Raw genomic sequence first — 21,624 nt, 5'->3', positions numbered from 1 at the left:
AAAACCTAAGTTGACCAAATTCCTTTTACATCAGAGGAAACAGGTGATTTCTTGAATGTTGTCACATAAGGGGAAGTCGTGGCCTAATGGTTAGAGAGTCGGACTCGTAATCGAAAGGTTGCGGGTTCGAGTCCCCGGCTGGCAGGGATTGTAGGTGGGGGGAGTGAATGTACAGCGCTCTCTCCACCCTCAATACCACGACTGAGGTGCCCTTGAGCAAGGCACCGAACCCCCAACTGCTCCCCAGGCGCTGCAGCATAAATGGCTGCCCACTGCTCCGGGTGTGTGTTCACGGTGTGTGTGTGCATTTGTTCACTACTCACTGCTGTGTGTGTGCACTTGGATGGGTTAAACGCAGAGCACCAATTTCGAGTATGGGTCACCATACTTGACAATACGTCACGACTTTTTATAAGAAAAAAATTCAACAAAGGCAAAAACTTAAACAAAACTTGCAGACTTAAACAAAAACTTTAAGTCTGCAAATACACTATAAAAATGTAAGTGAGCAATAACAATTTATGTGTCAAACCTCCAATTTTCCACAAAGATCAACAAACAAAACATAGTCAGGGAGTATAAAATCGGCCCACACCTGGCACAAGATCCAGCTCAGTTACTGAGAAAACGGGATAACAAGGGCTGGTTGATTTCACTTAAATTACTTTTAAATGTTTCATTTTTCTAAAAGAGTTTAAATGTAGCCAAATGGTGTAAAATATCTTGCATTACGAACTGTAGGCCTAAAAATAAAGTTATGATGTAGGTTTAATGAAAATGAAGATATCATGTAAACGAGTGGTTGTGTATTGTACAAATATTTAGAGGATTAGGTTAATGTTAGTACTAATTCAAATAAGAGGATCTTCTGTGTCAGGTTTGTTGAGAAGGTGCAAAAGTCAGTGATCTGGAGAAGAAAGATTCAGAGAAACTAGTGACTGCCACTTTATAAAACAATGGTTCTTAATCCTGGTCCTGCCACTGTAAAAAAAAAAAGAAGTTGAGCCAACTTAAAATTTTAAGGCAACCAGCTTTTTGCAGATTTTTGAGTTCTCTCAACTTATATTTTAGGAGATTCTCAACTTTTTGTTGTATAAATTTAAAACAAGTTGAGAAAACTCAAAAATCTGCTGAAGTTTGTTGCCTTAAAATTTTAAGTTGGCTCAACTTGAACTTGCCAAAGTTTTTTTGTAGCCACAGTATTCATTTTTTAAATCTTAAAGTGACAGCACCCTTTAACTTGCACCAAGAACCATGGGTTCAACTAAAAATCATTGTTAGTGTTTTACTGAAGAAAGTGTGTATTTGTGCTATGGATAAACATCTTTGTTGTTGAAGACATTTAGTAGTTTCACAAAGGGGTAGTGCACCCAAAAATTAAAATTGCACATTACACAAATAAAAAAATACACAGCTACCCTCAGACAATGTTTCTGAGTGAACCATCCCTTCAGCTCCACCCATTAGTCCTAGCAAAACACACACGCACACATGCACCACTTAGACCTTGCTTTAAAAGAGAGCTGAACACTTGCAAACATCACTGAGAGCAGCTTCTTGGTATTGAATTGACACAGCGATGCAGAACTACCCAGCACCTGGCGAGAGCATGAAGCAGGACGACAGAGTCTCCACTGCCCAGCCAGTAATACTCTCCATGCCTGACCAAATAGTCAATGATGATATCATTTTTTCCACATTCAATCTTCACTTCTGTAACCCTTGCTGTCTTGGGTTTGGGGCCTTTTACAACTCAATAAAGGTAAGCAATATACATATATGCAATTATATAACTGTCCTGCTGCTTTACAATTACCTGAAGCTTATCATATATTTTTTTTTTGTCTGCCAGGCCAGGGACAACAGATTGCTTGGAAACATCCCAGTGGCACGGTCTTATGGCACCAGAGCTCGCAATTTAAACATTGCTGCCGCCATTATTGGTTCCATCTCTATACTTATCCTCATCATTTTCCTTGCCAAGTCATCATCGTTTTTAACTTCTTCAAATAATTAAATGTCTGAATGTTTTTTATTGCCTATGCCTTTCATTAAAACATTTATATTGTTTGTTGAAACTTTGGTTTGTTATTATTTGGTCATTGTCATATAAATATAGCATATACATATATACACGTTAGTCGTATATGTGGTTCAGCTGTGCATTTATTTTTTTAATTTATTTTTTGAACCCGTCATATATAACAATATATATCTTTATCACTTTTTTTTTTTTATCAATTTCACATATCTTTGCTGAATAAAAGTATTAATTTCTTTCAAAAAAGACAGAAAATATATATATTTGAACTGCAGTTTAATAATAATTTAACATAAATAAATAAATAACCTTTCCAGGACACATAGGGAGGTTGTGTGTGTGTGCGTGACATCAAGAGAACAGAACGTTCTCTAATAATTATTTTTAGTTCATGTTTTCATATCCATAAACTAAGCTTTTATAATTGTTTTATAATTGTTTTTGGCATCCAATAGTATAGCTACCCCAGTAAAATAATTTAGATTACCATACTGCATCTTGCACTACCTCAATGTAAAGCTTATATTTGTTGTATTTATGTGCTTGTCTTGAATGTTGCTGTCTGTTTATAATGTGTACCTGTCTCTGTTCATAAACAGCGTCATACTGTGTGTTACCTACTAATCTGGAGAGCTGCTAAACTGTATTTCGTTGTTAAACAATGACAATAAAGTTCTATTCTATTCTAAACAGCACAGGTTAGGCTCAAACTAAAGTGAAATTTAGCCAGTTACTACTACTACTACTACTAATAATAATAGAATAAGAATGATAATTTACAATTAGCTATTATTATTGTCATGTGATATTATTATTATTATTACTATTCATAATTTTATTTTATGACGTTATTTTAGTTATTATTTCTCACTTTATTATTTCTGTAATAGAAATAGTTGTCAGTAGAGACGCTGCTGTCTCTCTCAGGTGACGTTAGGGCCTCAGAGCGAAGATGGCGACGGACAAACAGAAACATGAAGGCAGGGTGAAAATCGGACATTATATTCTCGGAGACACCCTAGGAGTGGGAACGTTTGGAAAAGTCAAAGGTAAAGCTGTCCGAGGTGTTTTGGGGTTTGTGTTATTGAAGACAGTTAAAGCAAAACTGGAGAAGATCGAGCCTTTAAGTGCGGCTAAAGCAGCAGCACTTGTTGGCTAATGATAGTGTAAGTTAGTCCTGAAACAAACATGAACAACAAAGCTTTCTGCGATGATCAGCGTGGATAATGTTAGCCGATCAATGCTGACGTGGTTTTCTGAATATGTGCGTGAATGTATTGTGTTAGTCTGGTTTGTAGAGGGATTGGTCGCAGCTAATCTGGTTAGCTTCATGGTTTTATGAAGTGATTAATATTCTGAAGTTGCAGTTTGGTGAGGATTGTTAGATTCGCTCGTGCACAGGCCAAATGATAACTACAGATACAGCTAGTCTTTGTCAGAATGACAAGAAACTAGTTTATTTTTAAAAAGTTAATCTTGCTGGTAGGTGCATGCTATGAGTCAGATGAATTAAAAATGATTGCGCTTTTTCTGTGATCCAGGCGTGACTTCAATAATCGAGCATGGCATGTATATTTATGGCAATTTATGACATCCGTATTAGTCAGGCTGGCGTTGTCTTAACTTGGGATGCAACAACTATAAACAACAATAAAACACGTCACTTTACAGTAGTGAATAACTTATTTCTATGGACAAAAAAAAAACATGAAATATAGTGACACGGGTCAAGTTTTAGGATGTAATGTTTATATTTTAAACCTTTTATTACATATAATGTGTAGCATAGCCTGCATATACATTCTTCAGTTTGCACAGTTTGAAGGACATTGGACATAATGTTAAAAATAAAATACTGAAAATAAATATTTGCTTTTAAATCAGATTAATTGATTAATCTACTTTTAACTGTACGTTTGCCAAGGAGCACCCAACAGTTGGTGACATTTCAAAAAGTTCACTCTTTCTCAGTCATGTTTCCTTTTTTCCCACACCACATCTGATGCTATAATGAAATGCCTACTGTACTAAGCCATGGCTTCCCAGCAAGGTGTGCCCCTGAGACCAATGCATATGCTTTTGTTATGGGGCAATACATGATGCAAACCAAATGTTTCAACACAGGATGTGTGTTGTGTGTAAAGATGTCTGGGAAAAGAGAAGTTTATGTGCCACTGATAGAACATGGAACCTACTAACCAACAATCTAAAAAGTAGCCTTTTATAAACTAGGTTTATAGTAATGTTTTAGTACCAAGACATACGCGAAGGTCTGTGGATACACACACACAGAATTCCCTCTGCATCACCGAGTTTGTGTTAATGCATAACTAGAGCAGTCTAGTTATTGCAGGTGGCCTATTTTTAAATGTTGCAACTTAACCGAGATCATACCCAGCTTCTAGGAATGGTTCAATGTACGGCCTTCAGCACTTACTGATGCAGCAATATCCAGCCTTATAATAAGAAGCTGGTTGGCAAGGCCTTTGCCCATATGTAAATAGTTTATGGAAAAATTGGGTAAATGTGCGGTGAACCGCACACATTAACTGGCTCTGTGATGTAAATGCAAGCCTCAAAGATGTTTTTAGTTCAGTGTTTGTCACTTCAGGACATAGATATTACAGTAACAGTGTTGATATTAATTTAACAAAAATGGAAATCAGTATTGGCAATATTAAATAATAATGTATTGTAATTATTTTTAAAATTAGCATAAACATCATTGGCCTGACAATTTGCAAATTGTTTAGACTGAATAATAAAATGGACAATTTTGTAAATGTATACCACAGCAAATGTGTGATTTACCAGTGTGGCATAAACACTGGGTGAAATAAAGTATTAGTTTTAGCCAAATTACCAAGTGACAAATGGATTTGTACAAACAGCCGCTGGCATCAACAGCAAAAGACTGAGGCTCCATTTACACTAGTGCGTTTTCGTTTTAAAAAGGTGTTTTAGAATGAAAACGATCCTCGTTTACACTGGCGTTTCCGCTGCGTTTTAGAAACGATCTCCGTTTACACTACACAACCGAAAACGCATGTCACATGACCATTCATGCAGGTACTACCATAGATATGTATAGGTAGATGCCCTATTATTTAGATGGCGGATGCGTCTGTGTGTTTGGAGCGGTCGAATGTGGTATCTACCTATACATATCTATGGGTACAACAATGAGCATGATGTTATTGTTTACACGGTCGTCAAGGATATGCAGAGCGAATGTGGGCAGCCACGCCATCGTTTTCAAAAGTCTTCGTTTTGGTCCATTTACTGTACACTGAAACGCAACCCCGCATTTTTCAAACTAAAACGGGATTTGCAGCGTTTTCAAAAGTCTCCGTTTTCGACCTCGAAATCACTGGAGTAGTGTAAACGACAGGCGTAACCGTAGTGAAAGTTATGCATTTTAAAACGAAACGAAGGGGGCCTGAGAGACTTTTTAAAAGCCTATTTATTTTGCTATAATAAGTATGCACGATTATATGGTTGCTTGCATTTTATTATTTGTATTTAACAATTTGTTCACTGCTGTTCGTGGCCCTATCAGAACAGACTCATCACCCACTGGCACTAATCTTATGTCTTTGTCAGAGACACATTAGACTTTTTATTGTATATTCTCCAGTGACTTGCATAAATGTAATCCTTCTTCACAAACATTTGTTTTTTCTACCTGCCTATGCAGTGGGCCAGCATGAGTTGACCAAGCACCAGGTGGCGGTAAAGATTTTAAACAGGCAGAAGATCCGCAGTCTGGATGTGGTGGGGAAGATTCGACGTGAGATCCAGAACCTCAAACTCTTCCGTCACCCGCATATAATCAAACTGTGAGTACTCATTCATTCCATCTATGTGTTAATACACAGATAATGAATTTGCAGTGTTCTGTTTCGGGGCTAGAATATGCAACTTTGATCTACTCATAATTGTTTCGAGTTGATTTTTTTTTTTAAAGGGGTCATATGATGCGATTTCAAGTTTTCCTTTCTCTTTGGAGTGTTACAAGCTGTCCGTGCATAGATAAGATCCATAAAGTTGCAAAGACTAAAGTCTCAAACCCAAAGAGATATTCTTTATAAAAGTTAAGACTCGTCCACGCCCTCCTAAAATGGCTCATTCAAACACACCCCCACATGTCTATGTCACTGTGTGGGAAGATTTGCATAACACTGTCCAAATGTAGGCTATACGCAAAGAAAGAGGGTGTTTATTCTCTCTGTAGTATTGTTGCCGCCGCCGGCACCATGTCCTGGAGATGCTGTGTTTTTGTTGTGAAAGCGAAAGTACTTAGTTTGGTCTTCCAAAAGACAACACAACTAGAAATCAGTGTTTAAGTTGTATTTGCAACACTGTTCCAGAACAGTTCAACCCAAATATTAGAGTGTGTGCAGCGCATTCACTATTTCCTGAACCTGGGAGAGTAACGTTATCCTACAATGCTGTCTTGTGCACAAAGGCTGTTTCAATAAAGTCAGCAATTTCAACTTTGCATGGACAATCTGGCACTTCTGACTCGCAGCCTGTAAGTGCATTTTCATATTTAAAGAATTTGCCAATGATTATTCAAACGCGAGTTTTGAGTTTTTTTATGTTTATGAGGCGTGATGTGATGTGTAAAAAGACCTCATGAGAAGACGTTATAATCTGTGTCCCCACTGGATGCAACAAATGCCTCGTTTATAATGGGTTGTATTGTTTTTGTCTCGTCGCACTGGGACACGGCATCATAATACGGTAAGGGGCGTAACATTTCCGTCTCACGCTTGAGGTGTTCAGCCAATCACAACGCACTGGATAGCTGGCCAATCAGCGCACACCTTGCTTCTCAGAACGATGAGCTTTGTAAATTTCGATGCGTTTCAGAAAGGCAGATTATAGAGAAGCAACAATAATGTACAGTATGTGGAAAATAATGTTTTTTTAACCTTAAACCACATAAACACATTGCATTACACCAAATACACAAAATAATGTTCTTTTTAACAACGTCATATGACCCCTTTAAATATTTATCCCAGTGTGTGTAAGTATGTAAGAGAGTTACAGATTGATGTGGGTGCAAATGAGCACCCATGTTTGAATGGAAATTTGGAGAGGCTTCTTTAGTGACCCTGCTTGCGTTTTTGTGGTTTTGAATGAGGCAAGACATTCATATAATTACAGAGGTTGGGAAAGAGGGAGGGGATTTCCATTTCCTCCCATTATAGAGAAGCAGTAAAATTTTGCCTTTGTTCTAAACAGCTTCTTTTTTTTGTGGTTTTCTTTCACCTTGATTGTTGTCTGTGCTGTGGCCAGAAAAGACATGGGAATGTCGGAGCTATCCAGTCATGCTCCAAAACCATTAGGCATTAATCGACTTCTCTCATATAAAGGGGAACAATAGAAGTAAAAAATCTAAGCCTTGAAATATCAAGTCAAGTCACCTTTATTTATATAGCGCTTTTAACAATACAGCTTGTGTCAAAGCTTTACAGTATTAAATAGGAAAATAGTGTGTCTATGCCTTAGACATGCCTTAATTAATCTCTAAATCAGTACTAGATAGGGAAAGTTCAGAATTTATTTTTATTTATTTTTTTAGAATGATGCAAACATTTTGAAATTTTTTTGCATAGTTCAGATGCATTTCACTTACTACACGTACAGAACCAGTGACATGTATTCTTTGCAAATTTGTGCATTTTGTTTGTTTCGCAGTTACCAAGTCATCAGCACACCAACAGACATCTTCATGGTAATGGAATATGTGTCAGGAGGAGAACTCTTTGACTACATCTGTAAAAATGGAAAGGTAAATCTTCAGTTTTAATTTGTGGCTTATGACTAGGACCTGAAAATGAATTGATTATGATGGATAATGAAAATAATTGACTTAATTTAGTTGTTGTGTAGTTTGGTCTTTGTGCTGTGCCTAGAGACGCTCCATCATTGATGGCTATTTAATGTTGTTAAATATTTTACAATGGAAAAATGCATTTGCTTAAATATTATGTGGTATTCTTATAATGAGAGCATTTCAGTTTTGTGGAGTGACCAGCAGAAAGTGAGAAAATAAATGTCACGCTCATTGTTAAGCAAATATATAATAAAGCATCTGTATGCTTGTCAATCAAACAGAGCTCATCAGAAAAAAGTGCAATCATTTTAGCAATAGTTAACCAATAGCCATTCAATTTAGGTTTAAATGACCTGTAATCTTGAAATCCTAAATAGAATGCAAGTAATTTGAACTGTAACTTTAAAGCCATTGGCATAAAAAAAAAAAAACAGTAGTCCCCTTGCATTAGTTTATTACAGTACATCGAACTCTATTTTTCTGCTTCTGGAATAATCTTTTCCAATCTTGCCAGAATCAATAAATTAATCTAAGAATTATTTAAAAAAAAAATTACACTACTGTTCAACACTACAGTTTGGGGTCAGTGAGATTTTAATTTAAAAAAATATAAATAACAGTTTTTTTCAACAAGCATTACATTTATTCAGCATGCATTTAATTGGTCAAAAATTACAGATTTTTTTTTTTATTCAGTTAAAAGTTCTTTTGAACTTTCAATGCATCCAAGAATTAAAAAAAAAATGCATCTTCTAATATATTAAGCGACACAATTGTTTTCAACATTGATAATAATAAGAAATGTTTATTGATCACAAAATCAGCTTATTATTATGATTTCCAAGGGATCATGTGATGTTATGGCTGCAGAAAATTTAGTTTTGCCATCACAGGAATAAATTACATTTTAAAATATATATTATATGGTGAATGTAAGACATCTATCCAAAACTGACCCCAAACATTTAAAAAGTAGTATAATATCAGGGGCCACAAAAATGGCACAGTAGGTTGCAAAAGGGGAACTGTAAACTGAATGTTCAGGTCAGTCCACATGGGAATGTGTAAAACATGTTCCTACGTCTCTGGTCAGTTGGACGAGAAGGAGAGCAGGCGTCTGTTCCAGCAGATCATCTCAGGGGTGGATTACTGCCACAGACATATGGTGGTGCACAGAGACCTCAAGCCTGAGAACGTCCTGCTGGATGCGCACATGAATGCCAAGATTGCAGACTTTGGTATGTGAACTCTTCATATCTAAGAAACATGAAATAAGTTAGGTTGTTGGTGGACTCACTCTTTCTTTAATGTTTATATTCCAAGCTATACTGACTTAAACTTTGACCTTTCTTCATGTAGGCTTGTCAAACATGATGTCAGATGGAGAATTCTTAAGGACGAGTTGCGGTTCTCCTAATTATGCTGCTCCGGAAGTCATCTCTGGAAGGTAATGTTTGCATTTGTTTTTTTTTATTTTGAAATGATCTCAACCTGCTGTCATCCTCTAAGATAATGCTTTGTGTTATCAGTTCATTTATATTTTCTTGCTGTTCTCGCCCAGGTTATACGCAGGGCCTGAGGTGGACATCTGGAGCAGTGGTGTGATTTTGTATGCTCTGCTGTGCGGAACGCTGCCGTTCGATGATGACCACGTGCCAACACTGTTCAAGAAGATCTGCGATGGGATCTTCTTCACGCCTCAGTACCTGAACTCCTCTGTTACTAGCCTTCTGAAACACATGCTCCAGGTGGACCCCATGAAGAGAGCCACCATTAAAGAAATTCGGTCAGAAACTACACAAACGCTGTCCATTTCAATTTTAGCAATGCCAAAACTATTGTGCAAATCTCTTTCTCTGTTCGTTGCTCTCCATTCTCAGGGAGGATGAGTGGTTTAAACAAGATCTCCCCAAGTATCTGTTCCCAGAGGATGCTGCATATAGCAGTAATATGATTGATGAGGAGGCACTGAAGGAGGTGTGCGAGAAGTTTGAGTGCACTGAGGAGGAGGTGCTCAACTGCTTGTACAGGTTTGTGTGTGGTTTTTTCTTTTTTTTTTTTTACTGCTATCTGCTTTTTTTGTTACTTGCTATTGAGGCTTCTTTAGGGTGTCTACATACTGGAGGGAGTTTCATATCTGAAGAAATAGTTTTTTTATATGATCATAAATTCAGGATATTTAAACTTTTGCAAAGGACTTTTCATGTTAGCATCTAATCACGGCTATTGATGAAGATTTTCTGATTTAATTAGATTTTATTTCTAAAGACAGATGAGTTTCATTACTGAATAAATCTTTGAATTAATTGTTTTAGTGACTGAAACGCTGAAATCATAAATGTTTTTGAATGAATCAATTGAATGAAGGATTCAGTGACTCGCACAGAAACTTGCTGCAACCTACTAGCAGTTTCAGTTTCCTATTTAAACATATTGCATTCAAAATTTGGTAACACTGTTCCATTAGATAATACATCTAATTAAACTGAGCAATACATTTGTTATTTTTTATTAATCTGTTAATAATAGTTAATAAAAATACAATTGTTTTTTGTTAGTTAATGGTAGGTATGGTTTTGTTTTCCTACAAACAAACAAAAAAAACCCCCATTATATAATATCTCATCGATATTGGCAAAATCCCAAACATACATAATTTTTGTCAATATCGCATTTCTGTTACATTTGGGTATATTACAGTTAAAAGTCCATTTCACTTAGCTATAAAATAATTCTCTTTGCTAATTAGACTGATTTAAATGTGTAACTCATCTCCTCATAGTGTCACTACAGTCAAATTAAATGCTACCAAACAACTATAAACTGTCATCTGTCCTGTTTTTGTCCTTGCCTCCTTTGCAGTCACAATCACCAGGATCCTCTTGCTGTGGCCTATCACTTGATCATAGACAACCGGCGCATTATGAATGAGGCCAAAGATTTCTATTTGGCCTCCAGCCCCCCGGACAGCTTCCTAGATGACCTGCCTGCGCACCACTCTGCGAAGATTCACCCCGAGAGAGTGCCATTCTTGGTGACTGAGTCCCAGCCACGTCCTCGACACACGCTGGATGAGCTTAACCCCCAAAAGTCCAAGCATCTCGGTGTCCGGCGGGCCAAGTGGCACCTGGGAATCCGTAGCCAGAGCAGACCGAATGATATCATGAGTGAGGTCTGTCGTGCAATGAAGCAGTTGGACTATGAGTGGAAGGTAAGCGTTTGTGTTTTGGGTTGTACTTTACATTTGTTGGAACACTGCATTGTTTAGCATTTAAAGAGATTAGCATTAGCATTTTCCTCAGAAAATCTGTGGTGGTAAGGCATAAAACATTCATTTAATTTATCTTTTAATTCATGAAAATTAAACAAATTAAATTTTTTGGAAAATAAAGGGGATTTAATATTACATTTAAAACATTGAAGAAATACTGTATGATTATTCCTTAAAAATAAGGTTTTAACATTCTACTGAACAAAAGTAACACATTTCTGCTAGGGGTGTAAGAAAATATCGATACACGTGAGTATCGCGATATTTTGTGTGGCGATACTGTATCGATTCTCCAAAACGGAATATCGATATTTATTAAAAAAAAAAACAATCATACAAGATTCATGGCAGTTGTTTCGTTTTGAGTTCATATCCCGACCGCTAGATACCAGTCTTCATCTCTGAACTTAAACAGTGACAGGAAATACTAGCATCAGGGCACTCCACTAATGTTAGCGTTAATATAGTTCGCTGCCAGTAATGGAGAATGATAGAATTGTTCCAGTTCTCGTTTCGATGTACAACGCTGAAGTGTGACGCCATTTGGGCTTTTGTGGTAATGTCCGCCCCGGGACCGCGGCACGAGCGCAACCTCGGTTCTGCCGCTTGCCGTGTCCCGTGTTGAAGAGCCTTTGCGCGGGGGGCGGTAGAGTCGCCGTGCAGCTGCAGCTTTCTCTCGTGTTGGGGGCGTTTTGTGCAGTCGGGGCGCTGCTCGCGTCGCGGTCTCGGCGATTCCACACGGAACATAAATACAAACTGAAAAACCTGTGAAAGCCAAGTTGAAAAGTTCTGAGAATGTTTAACATCTGTATTTATTTGATTGTTTTACAATTGTTTTGTTTTCTTTAGGAATCCTGCAAGCACTTTATTTTTCATTGATATTAAGCAGATGTAATTTTTTTGTTCAGATCAAATGTTATGACATTGCATGTCACGATTGTAAACTTAAACTGTGAAACTTTAAAGTAGAGTCTATAAATATATATTTTTATCTTTTTGTAAAATACATTTTATACATACATTTAACTAAAGAATCATGCAAGCACTTGAAGTGAAGTGAAGTGACATTCAGCCAAGTATTCGTGCTCTGCATTTAACCCATCCAACGTGCACACACACAGCAGTGAACACACACACACCGTGAACACACACCCGGAGCAGTGGGCAGCCATTTTTATGCTGCGGCACCCGGGGAGCAGTTGGGGGTTTGGTGCCTTGCTCAAGGGCACCTCAGTCGTGGTATTGAGGGTGGAGAGAGCGCTGGACATTCACTCCCCCCACCTACAATTCCTGCCGGCCGGAGACTCGAACCCGCAACCTTTGGATTGCGAGTCCGACTCTCTAACCATTAGGCCACGACTTCCCCATTGAATACTTCCCCCTTTACTCGTACTGCACAAAAAGTGGTTAAAGTGGTTAAATAAGTTTACCAAAAGTGGTTGGGGTTGAGGAGAGACCCCCCCACATGATTGTAAAGCGCTTTGGGTGTACAGCAATACACAATAAAGCGCTATATAAATGCATCATTCATTCATTCATTCATTCAGTCATAAATAATGTTGAATGTCATAGGGGCTGATTATTGCAAATGCAGATCCCAGTGTGTTCTGCAGTGTGTTCTGGTTAAACTTTTTTATTTATTTATTTTTTGCTAAGGTTTGCATATGGTGGTATGTTCTTAATGACAGCTTTCCTAAAAAAAATATATCTTATTCCTAAAATAAGAAATATCCCAATATAACGCCTTGCTTACTGTATCGCAATATATCGTATCGCAACCCCTGTATCGTGATGCGCATTGTATCGCCAGATTCTTGCCAATACACAGCCCTAATTTCTGCCGCAATGTCTTCAAGTTAAACAGAGCTTTTATTTTGACAGGTTGCCATGAATACCTTTACTTTTCTGTGTGTATACTCTATATCAGTGGTTCCCAACCTTTTTTTCATGGGCCCCCCCTACGTACACGCATAGTAATCTGAAGAAGGTAAGTAATTTTGTAGATCGAAAAGCCTTCTGACCGTATCGTTGCACACAGTGTTTTTCTGCTGTTTGTCAGCGTTGTTTTATCTGGATTTACACTAGTTTATATTTGACTGATACTAGTTTATACCAGTCATTTGTGTTCTTCACTGAATTCAAGCGCTTCTCACTGGATCTCACAGCGCTGTTTAGTGGTTGCGTGATCGGTGAGTAAACACATCTGCTCTAGTAAGCTCGCTCTGTGCTGCTGTTTGAACCGAGCGGATCTAGTCCGTGTAGCGCGGTTCAAATGAGTAGCGCTGTTTTGTTTTGAATATTTATCGAACTTGTTTTATCGCGGAAATTATATCACTATAATTACAGTTACGTTCTATCGCCCAGCCCTACCTCAAAGTATATCTGCTCCCGCGCCCCCGCTGTGAACTCTGGTGCCCCCCAGGTTGGGAACCACTGCTCTATATGATATGAGGATAGTTTTACTTAAATGAGACATGCAGAATTCATGTTTAAATAGTCGTTTTGCGGCTTAATATTTACAAATACTAGTGGGAGTGTGCTCCGCTATGTGTGCGCATCGGGCGGAACTCTGCTCTGCGTGATACAGAGAGCGCGACCATAACGTAGAGACAGAAATGACATGTCATTGCGTAAATAAGATAAACAACATAAAGCTATTTAGTTTGTTTAATAAAAGAACAAGGTATAGACCTGTTCTATCGGAAAGGTACCTTTAAATGACTTCTGTTGTGATCTGGCGCTATAGAGAAAATAAAATTAAATTAACTTGACCTTCGAGGGGGGCGGGGCGCCCCCCTAATATAATGGCAGGGGAAACACTGTAAAGAGTTATCCTGTATAAAATGCTTTCCTCTGCGGAACACAGGAAAATATATTTTGAAGAATGTTTCAGCATTGTGTGTTTGTCCACACAATGAAAATGGTGTCGAATGCAATATTAGAACGACATAAGGTGTGAATAAAGGGTGATAGAATTTTCATTTTTGGGTGAACTGTCCCTTTAAGGTGAGTCATATGTCGTTGCCATATTTGGAAACAGACTATGGTATTAAATTACATCCAGACAAGGAATCAGTCAATTTAGGGACTGGAAAATAGAAATTATAGTAATAAAGAGTGGAGGAGTAGTTAAAACAGATAAATAGAGTGAACTGCATTTCCTGGTATGCATTTCTACTGCTCGTCCTCCTGGGGTTCATGATCTTAGGGTAAATTCCACCTCTGCCTTGTGGGAAAGAGGTTTTGGGGCTTCTGGTAGATTCTATAAATAGAAAAGACTTGACCACTCACTCTCTCTCTCTCACTCACACACACACACACACAGGCAGGCCAAATAGAATGTTAAAACAAATCTTTATATGATATCTGCATATCTTGCTGTCATTATTATAAGACTTTGGAGCTAAACAGAACCTCTAATGTATTAAGGACGGAGTTTGTTTTTAATAGTACACTTTGTTCTAAAGTTTGGGGTCAGTAAGATTTTTTTTATAAATGTTTTTGAAACCTTTTTTTTTTTTTGTCTTTTATGCTCACAAAGCTGTGTTTGTTTGATAAAAAATACATTAAAACAGTAAAATATTATTACTATTTAAAGTCAATGTTTTCTTTTTTTAAATAGATTTTAGTTGTATTTATTCCTGTGATTGCAAAGCTGCATTTCAACAGTCATTCTGTCTTCACGATTTTTCAGAAATCATTCTAATATGCTGAGATGGTGCTTAAACATTTACTGTGGAATTCTGGGCTCTCTGTTGACATCTAAGGACGAAACATAAAATTACAGATGATCATTTTGTTTTTATGTTAATCATAGTATGATAAAATACCTACAAGATGAATATCCAAAAACTGTTGTCTGCCAAAATAGCATATGTTGCAATAGTAGACATACTTCCTCTCATGTAAGACAAATCATTATTTTGAACACTTTTTTTTTTTTTTTTTTTTTTTTTTTTTTTTAATGAACAAGTATTTTGTTTATAGCAAAAAATGAAATCCAAATTCTTCTTCTTGAGGTGTGATATTCTTTATGCAGAGTTTAATTTGTGAGATGCATTCCTTAATTTATGCTTTTGAAATGATGATCGTCAACCTGTGACAGGTGTTTATATTTTTGCTTTGTGTCTTATCGAGTGAGTCATCAGTATTAAACGGAAATGGCCTACATGTCTTTGTTTATAATCTTTTGTTTATCTCATAGCGGCCTCTCTTATCATGTGGAACAGTGTTTATTGCTATTCAGGAGTATGCCCCTTTTAAAGTTAAAAGTCTTACCAGTATTAATGAACTGTAGATCCATTACAATCAGATTTTACTCTGCTGACGTTTTTTTTTTCTCTGTGGTTTAATAGGTAGTTAATCCTTATTACTTCCGAGTGCGGAGGAAGAACCCAGTCACTGGCATACATACAAAGATGAGCCTCCAGCTCTACCAGGTGGACAGCAGGACCTATTTACTTGACTTCAGGAGCATAGATGGTAAAAATTGTCACACTGTGTGTCTGTGGTTTTATTCAGTGCTTTAAAACGTATTTATTTATTTACTTGGTACTTTCATTTACAGTAATTTAAAATATATACATAATCACACATATAAGGATATGAATCACAGAGTGGTAACTGAATAAATCTGACTCTTGTACTGAATGCAAATATTATTTTCAGGATGTCCAAAGTGTTACGATATTATTCAGTACTTAAGTCTTGTGTGACAGTGTAGTTGCTCAATGGTTGTTCATTTGACAACATGTAAAATGAGTTTCGTAATCAATAGTATTTTACAAAAATTAATTTAATTTAACCTCTGTCTGTCTAAATAATAATGATATTATATATAAAAATATATATACAGTGCCCTCCATAGGTATTGGATCAGTAAAGACAAAATTGCTCTGTTACCTGTGGAGTCAAGACATTTGTAAGTATGATTAAAAGATGAATATGAGACAAAACTACAGAATGTCACATTTTATTATTAGCCATTTCAACACATATGTTTTACCAAATAAAAAGAACAGCACTTTTCGAGTTCATCCCACTCATTGATGTGAACATAAGTATTGGGACAGTTGAATATAAGGCAGATATAAAAGATTAAAAGCTATTATTTAGTTGCAGATCCCTTGCGCACAATCACAGCAGTGAGTCTGTGACCCATAGACATCACCAGACTCTTGCTCTCATCATTTGAAATACTTTTCCCAGCCTTTAATGCAGACAATTCCAATTGTTGCTTGTTTTGGGGAGTTTCTGCCTTTACTCTCCTCTCCAGCTGGTGAAATTCATGTTCAATCAGATTTAAATCTGGAGATTGACTTGGGCAATCTAAGACTTTCCATTTCTTTGCCTTATAAATTCCTTGACTGAACTGGCAGGGTGTCTTGGGTCATTGTCCTGATGCAATATGAAGCAGTTCCCGATGAATCTGGTGGCATTTTCTTGAATATTGGTAGGCAAGACGATTTTGTACCCTTCCAAATTCATTCTGCTACTGTCATCATACATTAAGTCATCAGTAAAGTTGAGAGGGCCTGTTCCAGAGGCAGCCATGCATGCCCATGCCATGACACCACCTCCACCATGCTTTACAGATGAGGCTGTATGCTTGGGATCATTTGCAGTTCCCTTTCTTTCTCCACATTTTTGCTTTCCCATCACTTAGATAAAGGTTCATCTTTGTCTCATCGGTCCATAAACACAGTTCCAAAACTCCTCTGGCTTACTTTTGCGAAACTCTAATCTTGCAAACTCTTGCCTTTCTATTTTTGGTGCTGGTCAGAGGTTTGCATCTTGCTGTGTAGCATCTGTAATTCTGTGTCAAAGTCTCCTGAGGACAGTAGATTTTCAGAGCATCACCCCAGCTTTCTGGAAGTTGTTGGTGATTTTACAGACATGTCTTTTAGGGTTCATTTTCACAGCTTTTATGATTTGTCTGTCATCAACTACTGTTGTTTTCTCAGCCAATCAGGTAGTTGTTGGTTGCTGGTGTCGCTGGTGGTTTCCAAACTCTTGATTTCTCCATGCCCTTTGTTTTTGCTAGAGCTCTAATTGACTTCCTCTTTTCTTTTAGCATCCAAATTGCTTGCTTTTCTCTCAAAGTCAGCTCCCTCGTCTTCATCCTGGTTTGTGTGTGTCATCATCGAATGCAAGCTTCAGAATACAGAAGTAATGGATATAACTGAAACGACACATTCCCAGCTTTTACTATCTGAAGAATTAATGCAACAGGACACAGCTGATCACTTAGAAAGACCTGTGAGGGAACTGTTCCAATACTTATGCTCACATCAGATAGAGGGATGAAACTCTAAAAGTGCTGAACTTCTTAGCTGGTAAAACATCTATGTGTTGAATCACCCAATAATAAAATGTGACATTCTGTAGGTTTGCCTCATATTCATCTTTTAATCATATTTGTTAATGTCTGGACTCCACAGCCTTACTGTTCCAATAATTTTGGAGGGCACTGTATATAAATATAATATGTTTGGGGCATTTAAAACTAGTTATTGCATTGTATTAGTGTAGTTATTTTAGTAGCATGAAATGTGAAAACGCTTTACGTAAGAATGTAAATTAAACCGAAAATTAATTCGAAACATTTGACCTATCGGTAAGCCCCTCCCCTCGAACGCAGACTAGCCAATGGCAGTCAAGTAACAGTTGCACGGGGAACAGAACTCTGACATCTTTAGGTTTCAGCGCCATAGAGAAACATTGGAAGATCCTAAGCTTGCATCGGTTTTATAGGGTTTGTTTCAAAAATGGAAAAATTATGTGCCTGTGGTACTTGTAACACTGATTCCAGGTATCCTGAGAGGATGGACAATATAATTAATTTTATTACATTTCCTGAATCCAAACAAAACAGAGCAAAATGTCCCTAAGTATTTAACCCCAATACAAATGAAGACAAAAACGTTAATTTCCTGGTTGTCATACACTCATTAAGTTACCATTTTCATCTGCTCAAGCAGAACGTTATTGTTATCTTGTGCTTTAGCAAGGTATCTCTGGATAAAACTAGCTAACGTTGTGAGTAGTGAGTTCATGCTAATGTACAAACCTAAATAGCAGACTGTTCTCGCGTCTTGTACAGTGTAGGTCAAAAACACATAAACGAAGGTCTACATTTCAGTGCCTCTCCATAGTAAACTGGTTAAATGTACATTAATCGTACTCTGCGATACATGAACAGTGTTGATCCTGCATGTTGTCATCCGTGATCGTGATGACCGACCGTAATATGAGAACATAACGTAATATTTCTCCCGCTTGCATTGAGATCTGTAAACTCTCACTTCAAGTTACCCCACCGTATTTATTTTTAAACATTTTATAAATCCCTCCATGGAATATTTAATTTCCATTTGGTGGCCTTCTGTGTCCAAAATTGTGCAAAAACATCATGGGACAAGGTTTACACACTGTAGCTGTCATTGTACGACAGTGAGCAACTCCATTTGTTTGTCCGAGGAAGCAACATTAACTAAGGGGGGCGGGGCTTACCAATAGGTCAATTGTTATATTGGTTCTGCTTAAATCTCAAATATTGAATATATTCCAGAAAAGGAATCATAAACTAAATTGTTTACCGAAATTCTGTTGCAGTGTTTTGGAGAGCGTTTTCTGTATATTTTACTCTCTAAAGCCTTCTATTCTGTTTCATATAGATGACATGATAGAAGTAAAATCAGGGACTGCCACACCTCACCGCTCTGGCTCCGTCGGTAACAACCGGACTACCCTAAAGAACGACAGGAATGAGAAAAACGAATGTGAGGATGCAGCAAAGGGTGACGCGTCCGCACCCTCCACGCCTCCGATATCCGGAGGGAAAGTGGCAGAAGGCTCTCTGGCTTCCTCGCTTACCTCCTCAGTGGATTCCACAGCCGGAGAGATCCTCCCCCGCCCAGGAAGTCACACCATAGAGTTCTTTGAGATGTGCGCCAACCTCATCAAGCTGCTAGCACGATAACTTGTGGTTCCTCTGATGCCTTCTCTCTCACTCTCTTCTGTCTTCCCTCTCACTTTCTGGCTTCTCATCTCTTTCTTCTGGAATACTGTCTACCTCTTCGTCCTATGATATCTGTGTCATCATCCACAGCAGTCCTTCTGTCTCTGTTCTTTTCATCTCTCTTTTTCTCTCTCAGTGTCTTTAGAGCAATAAGCATGCGGATGAACTCAAGACTCCATGCATCCCACTCGCATGAACACGCTGAATGGTCTGTGGCACTACAGTCGCCAGGATCAGCCTGTTTATGAGGACTGAGAAAAGGTACAAAGAGGAAAAGGATGGAGGTTGTTTTTTTTTTGTGCCACAGTTAAGATGTCAGAAAGATTGCTAAGCCACTTTATAGTGTCTATAAAGTGGCTTAGTTTTATATAAGTTTTATATCAAGGATTTCCTTGCAGAGAGTGAGGCCTAGAGGTGCATTTAAATGAGTTATACACTGAGCTAGCTGTACTGTACACAATGCTGTTGCGATTCTTGGTGGACCAAGAGATATGTAAAGAAAGAGCCCTTGTGAGGCATGTGGGATGACAAGTAAGACAGAAAGCACTTTTGCACAGTTTTACCTGTAAGTTTTTGTGGGCCAGTGTCAGAACTGGTTATCCCATTGAAGCGGCCTACTGGAAAGGGCACTCGTTTAGGAGGAGCCGTCTTAAAAAGCGGGGCCAATTTAACGTGGTGGGCACTTTAACACAAAGGGACAACTTGATATGTCAGCCTTTCTTAAAGAAGAGACCAATATTAAACCCATTTATCCTGAAGGAGCGCAGTGTCCTTGCCTCTGTTTCATAGATTTTAGTTAGTTTGTTTGTTTGTCACACCTTGATCTTTTTTTCTATTCGCTCACATTTGACATAAATTTAAGCATATACAGAATTTAAACATGCATTTGGATTTACATTTATCAGTGCTTTAAATGGGGTTGTAGATTGTATTAAAATTGTCATACTGGACTGGGTTTTTTGTTTTAAAGAAATATTTGATTGTATCGCTGTAATATGTTATATTCCATACACTGCTTTATCAAAAACTTTTTTTATATATATTATTTTAGTTGTTTTACAAAACAGTGGTTGCTTGAAAGATAAGTTCTCCTTAAAGAAATCAAATGCCCCCCCCCACCACCACACTTTTACAAGTTAAGTCTCTGTAGTAAGACAGGCCCAGTATTAAAACTTATGCTGGCTGAGATGTAACAAACACACACAGCTGAGGTGTCTAATAAAGTTTCACCACAATGAAAATGGAAAATATTGAAATATCGGCGCATACTGATCGATCTCCTGAGCGAATGATAGTCATGTCTTAATACTGTTTGCAAAGTCAATCGTAAGATCATAAAATAGGAAATCGCTTCCTACTTGCATGTGACTTTATGCCCTCGTATGAAACTGTGTAATAAACAAAATTCTACAAAAGTCCACAAAGGAAAGAACTGCAACCTGTTAACAATGAACGAAATTATATAGGAGCTTACTGACAGGAGTAATCCTCTTCATCAGATCAGTTCTTTCAACGTATGTTTCATAGATGAAAATTAAAACAACATAAGTTTTAAATAAGTTGCTCTTGTTCATTTGCCTGCCCAGAGCGCCAGCTATGTTCAAATTAAATATCCCAAATTCAATGCTAAAAAAGCTAAGATGTCATTTTAAATAATACATTTATTCTATGGTATGTATGGCACAGCGTATTTACATTTTAAAGTCTTAACGCACATTCTTACCACATTAAAGAAATAACTCTTAGTTCTTATAAATGCAGCAGTATCATATTCTCAAAAAGAAAAGGAGATTTAAGGCCAGTAATTCTGATTTGACCATCTGCAATTCTGAAGTCTGTTACACATGTTAAGATCTAAGGATGATGTTGTTTTTGTTCTAAACTGCACTGTCATTTTCAGAATCTCTATTAATGAGATTTTAGAACTAAAATTTGACAATCTGTGCTTTGCAAGTCAGCTTAAGACAAATCCAGAGAAATTTAGTTTTGCTCTGTCCCCTTTATCTTTTTTCCCCGCAAAGGTTATTTCCCCATGTAGTTGTCTAAGTCAAATGTTAACTCTAATTATCACTAGGGAATCATTTCAGTGTCTCCACAGGCTGTTTATTCAAGCCATTGAAAAGAAGTTTAGAAAATCTGTTGATGTTCTTCTCTTAACTTCATTTATGTTGATTATCTGTGCAGAGATGCTCCTCATGGAGGCTTGCCCATGTAAATTTACAGATAATTACTGATTATTTACAGTTGAAAAGATTTGTAAATACAACTGCATAATAAAATGATACATGAAAAATGATTGTGTCGTATCTTTTGAAGTGGTGCGTGTTGTCTGACTATATTTTTAAAGAAATGTTATGATCACTGTTTGATAACTTCCTTTAATTACAGTAGTAAACATACACGCAGAGCTTTTAAGCCAGACTTCTTTTTGTTTTTAATTAACT

The 21,624-nt window shown here is 37.4% G+C and overlaps 1 protein-coding gene across 1 annotated transcript; it reads left to right on the top strand.

The window, feature by feature from the left end:
• Positions 1 to 2,942: 2,942 nt before the first annotated feature.
• On the top strand, positions 2,943 to 21,493 carry LOC306871325 (5'-AMP-activated protein kinase catalytic subunit alpha-1-like). Its single transcript, XM_079419156.1, has 10 exons — positions 2,943 to 3,090; positions 5,739 to 5,880; positions 7,751 to 7,844; positions 8,983 to 9,127; positions 9,249 to 9,336; positions 9,451 to 9,675; positions 9,770 to 9,919; positions 10,752 to 11,100; positions 15,516 to 15,642; positions 18,837 to 21,493. Exons 1-10 carry the CDS (start codon positions 2,994 to 2,996, stop codon positions 19,139 to 19,141), a joined length of 1,722 nt encoding a protein of 573 aa, XP_079275282.1. The 5' UTR covers positions 2,943 to 2,993; the 3' UTR covers positions 19,142 to 21,493.
• The last annotated feature ends 131 nt before the right edge of the window (positions 21,494 to 21,624 follow it).

The sequence above is a fragment of the Barbus barbus genome (assembly GCF_936440315.1).
Source record: "Barbus barbus genome assembly, chromosome: 6".
Lineage (NCBI taxonomy): Eukaryota > Metazoa > Chordata > Actinopteri > Cypriniformes > Cyprinidae > Barbus > Barbus barbus.
This window is presented reverse-complemented; position numbering and strand designations above follow the sequence as displayed.